The sequence below is a fragment of the Pristiophorus japonicus genome, chromosome 3 (assembly GCF_044704955.1).
Source record: "Pristiophorus japonicus isolate sPriJap1 chromosome 3, sPriJap1.hap1, whole genome shotgun sequence".
Taxonomy (NCBI): Eukaryota; Metazoa; Chordata; class Chondrichthyes; family Pristiophoridae; genus Pristiophorus; species Pristiophorus japonicus.
Genome location: NC_091979.1, coordinates 215344791 through 215358396, shown reverse-complemented (window position 1 = coordinate 215358396; position 13606 = coordinate 215344791). Strand labels below are relative to the sequence as shown.

Sequence of the window (13606 nt, the reverse complement as noted above, 5' to 3'; positions counted from 1 at the left end):
AGACACACATTATTCAAGGAGAGTCAGCATGGACTTGTTAAGGGAAGTTCGTGTCTGATTTACTTGACTGAATGTTTTGAGGAGGTAACAAGGAGGGTTGATGAGGGTAGTATGTTTGATGTAGTGTATATGGATTTTAGCAAGACTTTTGACAAGGTCCCACAGACTGGTCACAAAAGCCCATGGGATCCAGGGCAAAGTGGCAAGTGGGATCCAGAGCAAAGTGGCAAGTTGGATCCAAAATTGGCTCAGAGGCAGGAAGGGTAATGTTTGATGGGTGTTTTTGTGACTGGAAGGCTGTTTACAGTGGGGTTCCACAGGGCTCAGTACTAGGTCCCTTGCTTTTTGTGATATACATCAATGATTTAGACTTGAATGTAGGGGGTATGATTTAGAAGTTTGCAGATGATACTAAAATTGGCTGTGTGGTTGATAATGAAGAAGAAAGCTGTAGACTGCAGGAAGATATCAATCAACTGGTCAGAACAGTGGCAAATGGAATTCAATCGGAGAAGTGTGACGTAATGCATTTGGAGAGGGCTAACAAGGCAAGGGAATACACATTAAATGGTAGGACAGTGAAAAGTTTAGAAAAACAAAGGAACCTTGGAGTGCATGTCCTCAGATCCCTGAAGGTAGCAGGCAGGTAGATAAGGTGGTTAAGAAGGCATACGGAATACTTGTTTTTTTTAGCCGAGGCATAGAATACAAGAGCAGGGAGGTTACGCTTGTACTGCATAAAACACTAGTTAGGCCACAGCTGGAGTACTGCGTGCAGTTCTGGTCACCACATTACAGCAAAGATGTGATTGCACTAGAGAGGGTACTGAGGAGATTTACGAGAATGTTTTCTGAGCTGGAAAACTTTAGCTATGAGGAAAGACTGGATAGGTTAGGGTTGTTTCCTTTAGAACAGGGGAGGTTGATGAGAGACCTTATTGAGGTGTATAACATTGAGGGGCCTAGATAGAGTGGATAGGACGGACCTATTTCCCTGAGCAGAGAGGTCAAAAACCTGGAACCATAGATTTAAAATAATTGATAGAAGGTTCAGAGGAGATATGAGGGGCAGTTTCTTCACCCAGTGGGTGGTGGGGGTCTGGAACTCACTGCCTGAAAGAGTGGTAGAGGCAGAAACCCTCACCACATTTAAAAAAAATACTTGGATGTGTACTTGAAGTGCAGTAACCTACAGGGCTACAGACCTAAAGCTGGAAAGTGGGATTAGGCTGGATAGCTCTTTGGTTGGCCGACGCGGATACGATGGGCCAAAATAGCCTCCTTCCGTGCTGTAAATCTATATGATTTTATGAGAGGAATTTGGAGGTAGCTTAATAGTTTGGAAAGCTGTATGAGTAAAGTCATCAAAAGGAAGAGCATAGTATTTTACAGGTGTATCAGAGAATAGTCAAGTGAGGTGGAACTCTACGGAGAGGGTTGTCCATTTATAGATGATCAGTAAATGGCGGAGGTATTTCAGCAATTTGCATCGATCTTTACTGAACATCTGGTGAATAAACACTGGCATAGACCTGTTGGGCTGAATGGCCTGTTTCTGTGCTGTAGGTACAATGTGAGAGCAGGATATCGAAGAGGAGGCGAATCCCGAAGTGTTTGAGAGATTAGATAAGCGATGTTATGAATTAATAAAAGGAAGATGTTAGGCTGAAGGAAGATTGGATCCATCCGAAGATAATGAGGGAGGGAATTGCAAAGGTCCTGGAAATTATATTTCAGGCTTCTACTGAGTGTGGGTGTGAGCTTGAGGTCTGGAGGATGGTCAAAGTAGGAGCACTTTTTAAAAAGGGAGACAAAGCTAACCCGAACAGACACAGGCCAGTTAGTTTTACATCAGTGGCAGGGGAAATGCTGGACTTTAAGGATGAAACTCACACATGACTAGATAAGAGAAGGTTGGAAGGAGCCAGCACAACTCCTGGATGTACAACCAGATCAGAATATTTAGTTGAAGAAACTATAAATTTAAGATGTTCTTCAGTTACTGACATCAACATAGCCCCAAAGTGGAGGGGGCAGCAGAAGCAGTGCTGCAAAAAAGTCAATGCCGGGGCACTTAAAGACCCAGCTAAGAGAGCCCAATACAGCCAGCGACTCACAGCTAACCTGGCATGCCCTGATGATCCCGAGACGCAGAATACCCATAGAACATAGTCTTCCCTCCAGGCCTCCATAACCAGTGCCTGCAAAGAGATGCTCGGACACTCAACCAGGAAACACCAGGATTGGTTTGATGAGAATGATCAGGAGATCCAAGAGCTAATATATCGCAAGCGCAGGGTATTTCTGAGCCTTAAACAACAACTCAACACTGGAGCAGCGAAGCAGCATTACAGACGGCTCAAGGCTGAGGTACTACAAAAAACCCAGGACCTAAAGAACAGGTGGTGGATGGAGAAGGCACAGGAGATACAGCAGCTGGCCGACAGCCATGATGTGCGAGGATTCATCATCGCGGTCAAGGCCACCTACGGTCCAAACACCTAAGGTCCCACCTCACCGCTGGTCAAGAACGGGGAAACACTTATCAAGGACACCGAGGCAGTCAGGGCCCACTGGAATGAGCACTTCGAAGATCGCCTCAATCAAGATACTGCCTTTGACTCCAGTATTCTTGACTCCATCCCGCAGCATGCTACCCATCACCACCTCATTGAGACCCCAACACTGCACGAGGTAGAAAAAGCCATAAGACAGCTTAAGAACAACAAGGTTACGGGAGCGGATGGACTTAAGTATGGCGGAGAGGCACTGTTGGCGTGAATACATGACCTCATCTCTCTCATCTGGAGGGAGAAGAGCATGCTGGGAAATCTTAGATGCAGTGATCATGACCATCTTTAAAAAAAGGAGAAATGTCCGACTGCGGCAACTGCAGAAAAATCTCCCTGTTATCAGCCATTGGGAAAGGCATCCTCAACTGTCTTCTCCCTGTGGCCGAGGAGCTCCTCTCGGAATCGCAGTGTGGATTTCGTCCCCTATGGGGCACAACGGACATGATTTTTGCAGCTCAACAGCTGCAGGAAAAATGCAGTGAACAGTGCCAGCCCTTATACATGACCACCTTCGATTTTACAAAAAGGCCTTTGACACGGTCAACCACGAGGGTCTATGGAGCGTCCTCCTCCATTTCGGTTGCCCCCAAAAGTTCGTCACCATCCTCCGCCTGCTGCACGACGACATGCAGGCCGTGATCCTTGCCAACAGATCCCTTTGCAGACCCAATCCACGTCCGGACCAGGGTCAAACAGGGCTGCGTCATCATCCCAACCCGCTTCTCAATCTTCCTCGCTGCTATGCTCCACCTCACCGTCAACAAGCTCCCCGCTGGAGTGGAACTAAACTACAGAACCAGTGGGAACCTGTTCAACCTTCGTCGCCTCCAGGTCCAAGACCAGCCCAACCTCTGTCATCGAGCTACAGTACACGGATGACGCCTGCATCTGCGCATGTACAGAGGCTGAACTCCAGGATATAGTCGACGTATTTACTGAAGCGTACGAAAGCATGGGCCTTACACTAAACATCCATAAGACAAAGTTCCTCCATCAGCCTGTCCGCGCCGCACAGCACTGTCCCCCAGTCATCAAGATCCATGGCGTGGCCCTGGACACCGTGGACCACTTCCCATACCTCTTATCAACAAGAGTAGGCATTGACGACGAGATCCAACAACGCCTCCAGTGCGCCTGTGCAGCCTTCGGCTGCCTGAGGAAAAGAGTGTTTGAAGACCAGACCCTCAAAACTGCCACCAAGCTCATGGTCTACAGGGCTGTAGTAATACCTGCCCTCCTGTATGGCTCAGAAACATGGACCATGTACAGTAGACACCTCAAGTCTCTGGAGATAAACCACCAACGATGTCTCCGCAAGATCCTACAAATCCCGTGGGAGGACAGATGTGCCAACATTAGCGTCCTTGACCAGGCCAACATTCCCAGCATTGAAGCACCAACCACACTTGATCAGCTCCACTGGGCAGGCCACAACACAAGACTCCCAAAGCAAGCGCTCTATTCGGAACTCCTTCACGGCAAACGAACCATAGGTGGGCAGAGGAAACGTTACAAGGGCACCCTCAAAGCCTCCCTGATAAAGTGCAACATCCCCACTGACACCTGGGAGTCATTGGCCAAAGTCCACCTTAAGTGGAGGAAGTGCATCCGGGAGGGCACTGAGCACCTCAAGTCTCAATGCCGAGAGCATGCAGCAATCAAGCGCAGGCAGCGGAAAGAGCGTACGGCAAACCAGTCCCATCCTCCCTTTCCTCAATGACTATCTGTCCCACCTGTGATTGGGACTGTGGTTCTCGTACTGGGAGCAAGTCTTCCTCGGTTCCGAGGTATGATGATGACAGAATAAATTTTGGACCTCATTAAACTTGGTGAGGCACTAGTGAGTTCACACCGAGGGGAGACTGCTTCAATGTTCCAGCAGCAGGGAGAGCTTTAAAAGCTCCAAGGACCATTGCATAGAGCCCATTGAAATGCTCTCACTGCGGTAAGATATAGGCAGTCTTTTGAAACATGAGCGCATTCACACTGGGGAGAGGCAGTTCCCCTGCTCTGTAAGTGAACAGTGTTTCACCGTCTGTCTGACCTGCTGAATCACTGCACTCTGGTCCGACTCTGCTGTTAACCACATCCAGGATTGATCCATGTTAATTACGGTCATTGGGGAGGGGTTTGTTGATGCTGATAACCTGAATAACTCGACGAAATTTAATATCCTTTATATACTTCTGTTGGAAAATAAGTGCTCATTATATGTCGGGTTTAGTGCTAAAAAACACCCAAGTGGTTAACATGGGCATCAAGGGTAAGCAAAGTTAGTCTGAGGTAGAACATGCAGCCAGTCTCGTGGCTTATTTGCTGAGAGGTTGTTTCCCCTGGCTGGAGCATCTCGAACTAGGGGGCAGAGTCTCAGGGTAAGGGGTCGGCCATTAAGACTGAGATGAGGAGGAATTTCTTCACTCAGAGGGTTGTGAATCTGTGGAATTCTCTGCCCCAGAGGGCTGAGGATGCTCAAATCGTTGAGTATATTCAAGACTGAGATAGGTAGATTTTTGGAGTCTAGGGGAATTAAGGGATTATGGAGATTGGGTGGGAAAGTGGAGTTCAGGTTGAAGATCAGTCATGATCTTATTGAATAGCGGGGAAGGCTTGAGGGGGCCGTATGGCCTAATCCTGCTCCTTTTCTTAAGTTCCCAATTATATGTCAGTGTTGGAGGTCAGAGTTTCAGAAACGGTGAAGCGAGTGGTTGTAAGCGGAAGCTCCTGTGCACAAGTCAGTCAGGTCTTTTCGTGCTTGAAGTGGTGGTCTCGGTGTGGAGCCTTATCTCCTCGCACCACATTCCTGCACTTGCGCTCTTGCTTCACAATTATTATATTTTAAACCTATTATTTGTTCCTCCCAGCCATCAATTTATTGCTGTTGTGTCTTGAAGGTCCTAAAGCACCATTCCTTGGGCAAGAGTGCAAGCAGGCCAGTGTGTGCCAGCCGGGGAGTAAACCCCAAACTCCCTTATTTGGTGCTGTGGGCACAATTTCTGATTTGTACTTTGTGTAGAATTGGGCCCTTTCATTAACGCAATGGTTATTTCTCTTGCCATATACTCTTCAATTACACCCCCTTTTTCCTTTGTCTTTTTCATATTGAAAGCACTGTGCGGTACGGTTCCATGGGTGTGAACTGGCACTGTGCCTCATCCCAAGTGCCAGCAAAGCATCGAGTCTGGCCAGGTTATTTGAAGGGTTTGCGCTGAGCAAAAGCTGAGACTGATCCAGTCCTTGCCTGCCACCCACAGGAATGGATTGCATCAGGATCAGGGGACCAGGCTGCTGCTGATTTTTCTTTCTTCTCCTCTTCCCAACCCCCAGCCCAAGTGTTCCAGCTCCAAAGCCACAACCCTCATCCACTTGCATTTTGGGAGGCTAGTGATTTTCATTTCCTTTGATTACGAGATCTGTTGTGTTATGTGTTGATATACCAGCCAGTAGGATTTCTGGTCTCTGACTCGCCAGGCTATTCACTGCTGTTGCCTGATATTCCTTCTGCTGCAGGCATTACACAGTGGGATCTCGGTGGATGAGATTTATGACCTGACTGCTATAGACAAATGGTTCCTCTACAGACTCAAGTGTATAGTGATGATGGAGAAACAGTTAACCGAACAAAACAGGTAACTACACCCAGTGATATAACGTGGAATAGTGCCCCAGTGATCTAATGTGTCCCAATGCCCCAGTGATATAATGTGTCCCAGTGCCCCAGTGATATAATGTGTCCCAATGATATAATGTGTCCCAGTGCCCCAGTGATCTAATGTGTTCCAGTGTCCCAGTGATATAATGTGTCCCAGTGATATAATGTGTCCCAGCGCCCCGGTGATGTGTGACTGCGTCCTGGTGACGTGATGTGTGACTGCGTCCCGGTGATACCTCCCTGCTGACCCAGTTGTTGCTAGGTAGTTGTGGCAATGCCTACAAGTATTGTTGAAGTCTGTTTGCAGGTATGGGTTATTAGGTTTTGCTGTCTGACAGGCTTATTTCATACACTATCACGTAAAGTATGGCGTGCTGTGTTTCCAGTGAACCATATTGTCTAGCTCTTCATCTGGCCTTTAATAAGTATGTGTGCATTGGACTGCTCCACTTAAGCAAGTTGGCCGGAATCTTACCAGCCCTGCGAGTGAGAGTTTGGAGGCTTTCACTGTCAAAATCAAAGCTTGACAGAGCATTGGTATCCCGCTGTAAACCAACCTGGTCAGTTTCCCAGGTGTTGGATCTGTCATTCCTGAACAGACCCGACACCAAGCGGTGGATGAATCAATTTAGATAGTTGAAACTTGTTGAAAGGTAGTTTTAGCAGGATTTTACCATGTACTTACCATTTTACCATGTTTTTAACGAGTTTCCCAGAGCACGGTTATCACGTCTGGCAATTAGGTCGGGTGTTGTGTCAGCATCGATGATTCACTAACCTGACGGCTGCAAATGATCTATGAAAGCTCCTATTTCTTCTTCACTTTCCAAGGTTACAAGCAGTTGCTTACTGCATTTAGAAGACAGATTGACCTTTATGCAGCTAGCAAATGTTTAGAGCAAACTCTTTATCCAATGTCACCTCATTGGAAGTGTCATGTATCTCACACTACTGTGTATAACTGTATCTTACTATGCTATACATGACTGTAACCAGATATGACCTGTACCCACAAGCATACTTTACCACCAGGGGTGCACTTACAGGAGACACTGCATACCTGTTCCACACAGGTATATAAAGGCAGGTCTCAGGCAAGTGTGGCACTCGAGAGCTGTGAAATAAAAGTGCAGGTCCAGAGTGACCTTGACTTCAGCATGTGCCTCGTGTGAGTCTGTACTGCAGGGTTAGGACTTTACAGTGGCGACGAGTTACGGGATCACAGAATTCACAGAATGGCTACCAACAGCTCAGATGAGAAATACAATGCTGGAGACAATTGGAAGGACTTTATAGAAAGGCTCCAGCAAAGCTTTGTAACCAAAGACTGGTTGGGCAACGATAAGGCAGACAAGAGAAGAGCCCATCCCTTGACCAGCTGTGGCTCGAAAACATACGCCTTAATGAAGGACCTGCTGGCACCTGAGAAACCAGCAAGCAAGTCGTTTGAGGAGTTGAGCACACTGGTGAGAGACCACCTGAAGCCAGCGAGCAGCCTACACATGGTCAGACACAGGTTCTACAACAGACGCTGTGTGGGCCAGAGCATACCCGACTTTGTGGTGGAACTTCAGAGGCTGGCTAGTTTATGTGAGTTCTCTGATGAACTAAGGAGAGAAGTACTGAGAGACTTTTTTATTGAAGGAAAAGGCCACGCAGCCATATTCCGAAAGCTTATTGAGACCAAGAACTTGACCCTAGAGGCAGTAGCACTGGTCGCACAGACATTCTTGGCAGGAGAAGAAGAAATTAGGTTGATCTATACTGCGGGTACGACAACTAACGAAACATCAGAACAAGGGGTTCACAGCGTGAAACGAGCTGCTACCCCCACACACAGACAAAGGCAGGAGAGCAGGCCTTCAACAGCAGGCAGTGGCGCCAGAAGCCATCAAGGGCCACAGGAACGGCCGTTCACACCTCATCAACCCACAATACGAGCAATCAACTACAGACTGAGAGAAGCTGAAGAGTGATCAGCCAGACGCAGCTCATCCTTCGGAAACAATGGAAGCGGTCTGTGCTGGAGATGTGGGGGAAGGCACTCAACAAGGGGGTGCCGATTTCAGCATGCTGTTTGCAGAAACTGCAACTGTACAGGGCATCTGGCTCGCATGTGCAGAAAAACAGCAGCTCGGCTGGTATACGAATTGGAAGGGTCGGAGTGGGGACAGTGCCCGGGACACCGGGGTACAGCGGGTCAACATGATCAATGTCCACTGTTCTTGCACCAGGATGCCTCCAATAATGATGAGGGTCCTACTCAACGGGATACCCATCAACATGGAACTGGACACGGGAGTTAGTCAATTTCTCATGAGCGTCCAACAATTTGAACAGCTGTGGCCGCACAAAAGCAACAGACCAAAACTCACAAGGATCGACACCAAACTAAGAACCTATACCAAAGAAATCGTCTCAGTCCTTGGCAGCGCTATGCTCTCAGTCACACACAAAGGGACGGTGAACCGGCTTCCCCTGTGGATTGTCCCCGGAGATCTCCCAGCACTGTGTGGGAGAAGCTGGCTAGCAAAACTAAATTGGAAATGGGATGATGTTCACACCATGTCGACAGAGGAACGGACCTCCTGCTCAACAGTTCTAAGTCGTTTTGAACATCTTTCAGCTAGGTGTGGGCACCTTCAAGGGGGCTAAAGTTAAAATCTACATCACACATGATGCCAGACTGGTCCATCACAAGGCTAGAACTGTGCCTTATGTGATGAGGGAAAAGGCATTATCTCACCCGTGGAATTTAATGACTGGGCAAGTTCCATCGTCCCTGTCATGAAGCCTGATGGATCCGTATGAATCTGTGGGGACTACAAATCTACCATAAAAAGAGTCTCCCTACAGGACCAATACCCGCTGCCCAGAGCGGAGGACCTATTTGCCACATTGACTGGAGGAAAGATTTTCTCGAAACTAGATCTCACATCTGCGTATATGATGCAAGAACTGACTGAAGAGTCTAAGCTACTCACCACCATCAACACACATCAAGGCCTTTTTATGTACAATCGATGCCCATTCGGCATCAGGTCGGCAGCTGTTATATTCCAGCACAACATGGAGAGTCTGCTCAAGTCCATCCCGGGGACGGTTGTGTTTCAAGATGACATACTCATCACGGGCAGGGACACCGATTCCCATCTCTGCAATTTGGAGGAAGAACTAAGTCGATTGGATCAGGTAGGCCTACGAGTTAAGAAATCCAAGTGTCTGTTTCTCGCGCCGGAGTTGAATTTTTGGGCAGAAGGATTGCCGCTGATGGAATCCGCCCAACCGAATCCAAAACCGAAGCAATTCGTCTGGCACCCAGGCCCCGGAATGTCTTGGAACTGCGCGCCTATCTCGGGCTACTCAATTACTTTGGGAACTTTATGCAGAACTTGAGCACGTTGCTGGAGCCTCTCCATGTGCTACTCAGAAAGGGGTGTGATTGGTTTTGGGGGACGCCCAAGAACGCGCCTTCAATAAGGCACGCAACCTTCTATGTTCCAAGAGTGTTTTAGCCATTTTTGACCCAGGTAAAAAGTTAGTCCTTACGTGTGATGCGTCAGCGTACGGGGTCGGGTGCGTTTTACTGCATGTCAATGATGCGGGTAAATTACAACCCATTGCTTATGCCTCCAGGTCACTTTCGCGGGCGGAGCGCGGGTACGGTATGGTTGAGAAGGAGGCGCTTGCGTGCGTGTACGGTGTCAAAAAGATGCACCAATACCTTTTCGGGGCCAAGTTTGTGTTAAAAACCGACCACAAACCCCTCACGTCCCTGCTATCCGAGTGCAAGGCAATAAACGGCAACGCCTCGGCGCGCATTCAGCGGTGGGCACTCATGCTGGCGGCTTACGACTACACAATAAGGCACAGACAACTGTGCCGACGCGCTTAGCAGGCTACCCCTGGCGACCATGGAAGGGTCCGACAAACAGGACTGTGAGATGGTCATGGCAATCAATGCCTTTTGAATCCACAGGTTCGCCCATGACGGCTCGCCAAATCAGAGCCTGGACGACGAGCGACCCCACATTATCCTTAGTCAAAAGATGTGTTTTAACTGGTGACTGGGCAAAGGCCCGCGATGCCTGCCCCGAGGAGATCAAACCTTTCCATAGGCACATCACTACAGGCAGACTGCATGATGTGGGGCAGCCGAGTAGTTATGCCCTTGCTAGGCAGAGCGGCATTTGTCCGGGAGCTCCACCGCGAGCACCCGGGGATCGTCCTTATGAAGGCTATAGCCAGATCCCACGTCTGCTGGCCTGGCATTGACGCGGACTTGGAGCTCTGCGTCCGGCGGTGCACCATTTGTGCCCAACTCAGTGAGGCCCCCCCTAAGCCCCTGGCCCTGGCCCATCAAACCGTGGTCGTGGGTGCATGTAGACTATGCGGGCCCATTCATGGGCAAAATGTTCCTCGTAGTCGTCGATGCAGTTTCAAAATGGATCGAGTGCACCATTTTAAACTCGAGCACCACCTCCACACTGTGGAGAGCCTTAGAACCATGTTTGCAACGTACGGAATTCCTGACATATTGGTCAGTGATAATGGTCCGTGCTTCACCAGCGCAGAATTTCAAGATTTTATCGTTGACCATGGCATAAATCACGTTAAGCCGGCCTCCAATGGCCAGGTGGAGCGAGCAGTGCAAATCGTTAAACAAGGCAAGCTAAAAATCCAAGGTCCCACGCTGCAGAGCTGCCTGTCGCGACTGCTGCTGGCATACAGATCTCGTCCGCATTCGTTGACTGGGGTTCCCCCCATGCAACTATTGATGAAACGGACCTTAAAGACTAGGCTCTCGTTAATCCTCCCAGATATGCATGAAATTGTTGAGGCAAAGCGCCAGAAGCTAACTGAGTACCATGAACGAAATTCGAGGGGGAGGTGGAATGAGATAGGGGACAAAGTGTTCGTGCTAAACTATGGCAGGGGTCCCAAATGGCTTGCAGGGACAGTAACAGGCAAGGAAGGAAACAGGCTACTGTTGTACAAATGGACAATGGCCAAACCTGCCGGAGGCATGTAGACCAAGTAAAAAGTAGATTCACCAACAACACTGCAGAACCAGAGGCAGACTACAATGTGGAACTCACACCACACCTGGTGGACAGACAGAGGGAACAACCTGAGGAAAGGGCAGTCTCAACAGACAGCCCAGGCGAGATACCAGCAATTATACTGAATGAAACAGACAGCCCAGGTGAGATAGCAGCAATCACACCGAAAGAAAAACAGACACCAAGGCAAACAACTGAACCACAACTAAGAGGCTCCACATGAGAGCGTAGACCACCTGAGAGACTGAATCTATAAAGACAATAAGACCTTGTGGGAGGGTGATGTCATGTATCTCACACATTACTGTATATAACTGTATCTTACCATGCTATACATGACTGTAACTAGATATGACCTGTAACCACAAGCATACTTTACTACCAGGGGTGCACTTGCAGGAGACACTGCATACCTGTTCCACACAGGTATATAAAGGCAGGTCTCAGGCAAGTGTGGTACTTGTGAGCTGTGAAATCAAGGTGCAGGTCCAGAGTGACCTTGACTTCAGCATGTGCCTCGTGTAAGTCTGTACTGCAGGGTCAGGACTTTACAGGAAGAACCTCTCACCATTGACCGATTGCTTCTGTTATCTCAACCTCACCTGCCATCTATTCCATCAGCATCGGTGCCCTTGAAAAAATCTCATCTTGGTCCTCAGATTCCCAACACCAGCATCACTGGACACACGAGTAGCACCAACATCAACACCAACCTGCTCCGCAATTGACTGATGCTGCACTGGACATAGGACATCATCACCCATGCACATTGCTGCCCGGGATGCCAGCGATGGCCTTACCATGTCCAGATTTGCTTCACTTAACACTATACCCTGGCTGCCACATGATATGCCAGATTGGCACCACCCCATACCAACACCATAAAGCATCACTACCACGTCGTTATGTCTTACCATTTACTGGAACTCACTTAGACAAAGGTGTACACACATCTGTCCCAAGAAGGCGAAGTGGTGAAAATAAAGATTTCAATGCTTGACAACAGAGGAACAGAAACTTTACACCAACATTCGCTAAAGCATCCGAGTGTCTAGCCTTGTGTGTTCGTTTGAATGATTGGACAAGAATAAGGGTGAGTGTGAGGGGTGGCTGGTGAGATGGAGAAGTGATAACGTAGATCGAGAGGAATGGGTGGAGGTGTAAGATAAGTTGGTGTGCGCATGGACGTGCAAGAGTAGGGTAGGGAAGGCTGAGTGATGGGACTGTAATGAGTGGCACAAGAGTATGAGGTTGAGTGTGGCTTTGCAGTAATGCAGGTCGGGGCAGTGTGGTGGCCCCGACCTGCGAGAAACCATCAGCGGCAGGCCGGGGCCTTAAAGGAGCAGTGAGCGGTGGCCATGGGCAGCGTGGCGGCGTACCATTGCAAGGTACAGAGCGAGCTGGTGCAGGAGGGCGACGGCAGTGAAGAGGAATGTCATCAAGGTCCAGGTTGCTGATTGGAGCTTGAACAGGTACATCAGGAGTGGCGAGATCGGGGCGAAGGAGTGGCGAGAAATTGTAGAGGGATGTGATCGGGGCCCAGGAGAGGCGAGGGCCCAGGAGCAGCACGGGTCAGCCCATATTCCGATATGTGTGCGCACTAAGCTCGTGCAGCAGCGCAGGTCTCCAGTCGTCTTGGTTAACCCTTGCCACTGGACGAAGACCTAGCTCTGTCAAGCCCATGTGGTGGCTGGTGTGCAACGGCCACCCCTCATTAAAAAAAATCCTCGCACAGGCATCTTCCACCCTTTAGGATGTAGGTCAGGATCTGGAATATTAGGTCCTTCATTGAAACACCTGTGAACTCATCCTTTTTTGGCATGGACGCAAGTCATCCTCGTTTCGAGGGACTGCCTATGGTGATGATCAGAACATAAGAAATAGGAACAGGAGTAGGCCATATGGCCCCTCGAACCTCCTCCACTATTCAATAAGATTGTGGCTGATCTGATCATGGACTCTGCTCCACTTCCTTCCCGCCCACTCCCCATAACCCCTTATCCCCATATTATTTAAGAAACAGTCTATTTCTGTCTTAAATTTATTAAATGTCCCAGCTTCCACAGCTCACTGCGGCAGCGAATTCCACAGATTTACAACCCTCAGAAGAAATCTCTCCTCATCTCAGTTTTAAACGGGCGACCCCTTATTCTAAGATCATGCCCTCTAGTTCTAGTCTCCCCCATCAGTGGAAACATCCTCTCTGCATCCTCCTTGTCAAGTCCCCTCATAATCTTATACGTTTCGATAAGATCACCTCTGATGATTCATGATTTACTGAAATCATTGAAAGGTTTGCGCTACTGCAGCCTGGTCCTCCT

General features: G+C 48.8%; 1 protein-coding gene across 2 annotated transcripts in view; it reads left to right on the top strand.

The window, feature by feature from the left end:
• Window positions 1-13606, top strand: part of cps1 (carbamoyl-phosphate synthase 1, mitochondrial) — a 217824-nt gene that overhangs the window by 106581 nt on the left and 97637 nt on the right. For both annotated transcript variants that reach the window (XM_070876254.1, XM_070876252.1), the window contains exon 21: window positions 6081-6199. In XM_070876254.1, the coding sequence (XP_070732355.1) occupies window positions 6081-6199 (119 nt within the window). The remainder of the gene's footprint in view (window positions 1-6080; window positions 6200-13606) is intronic.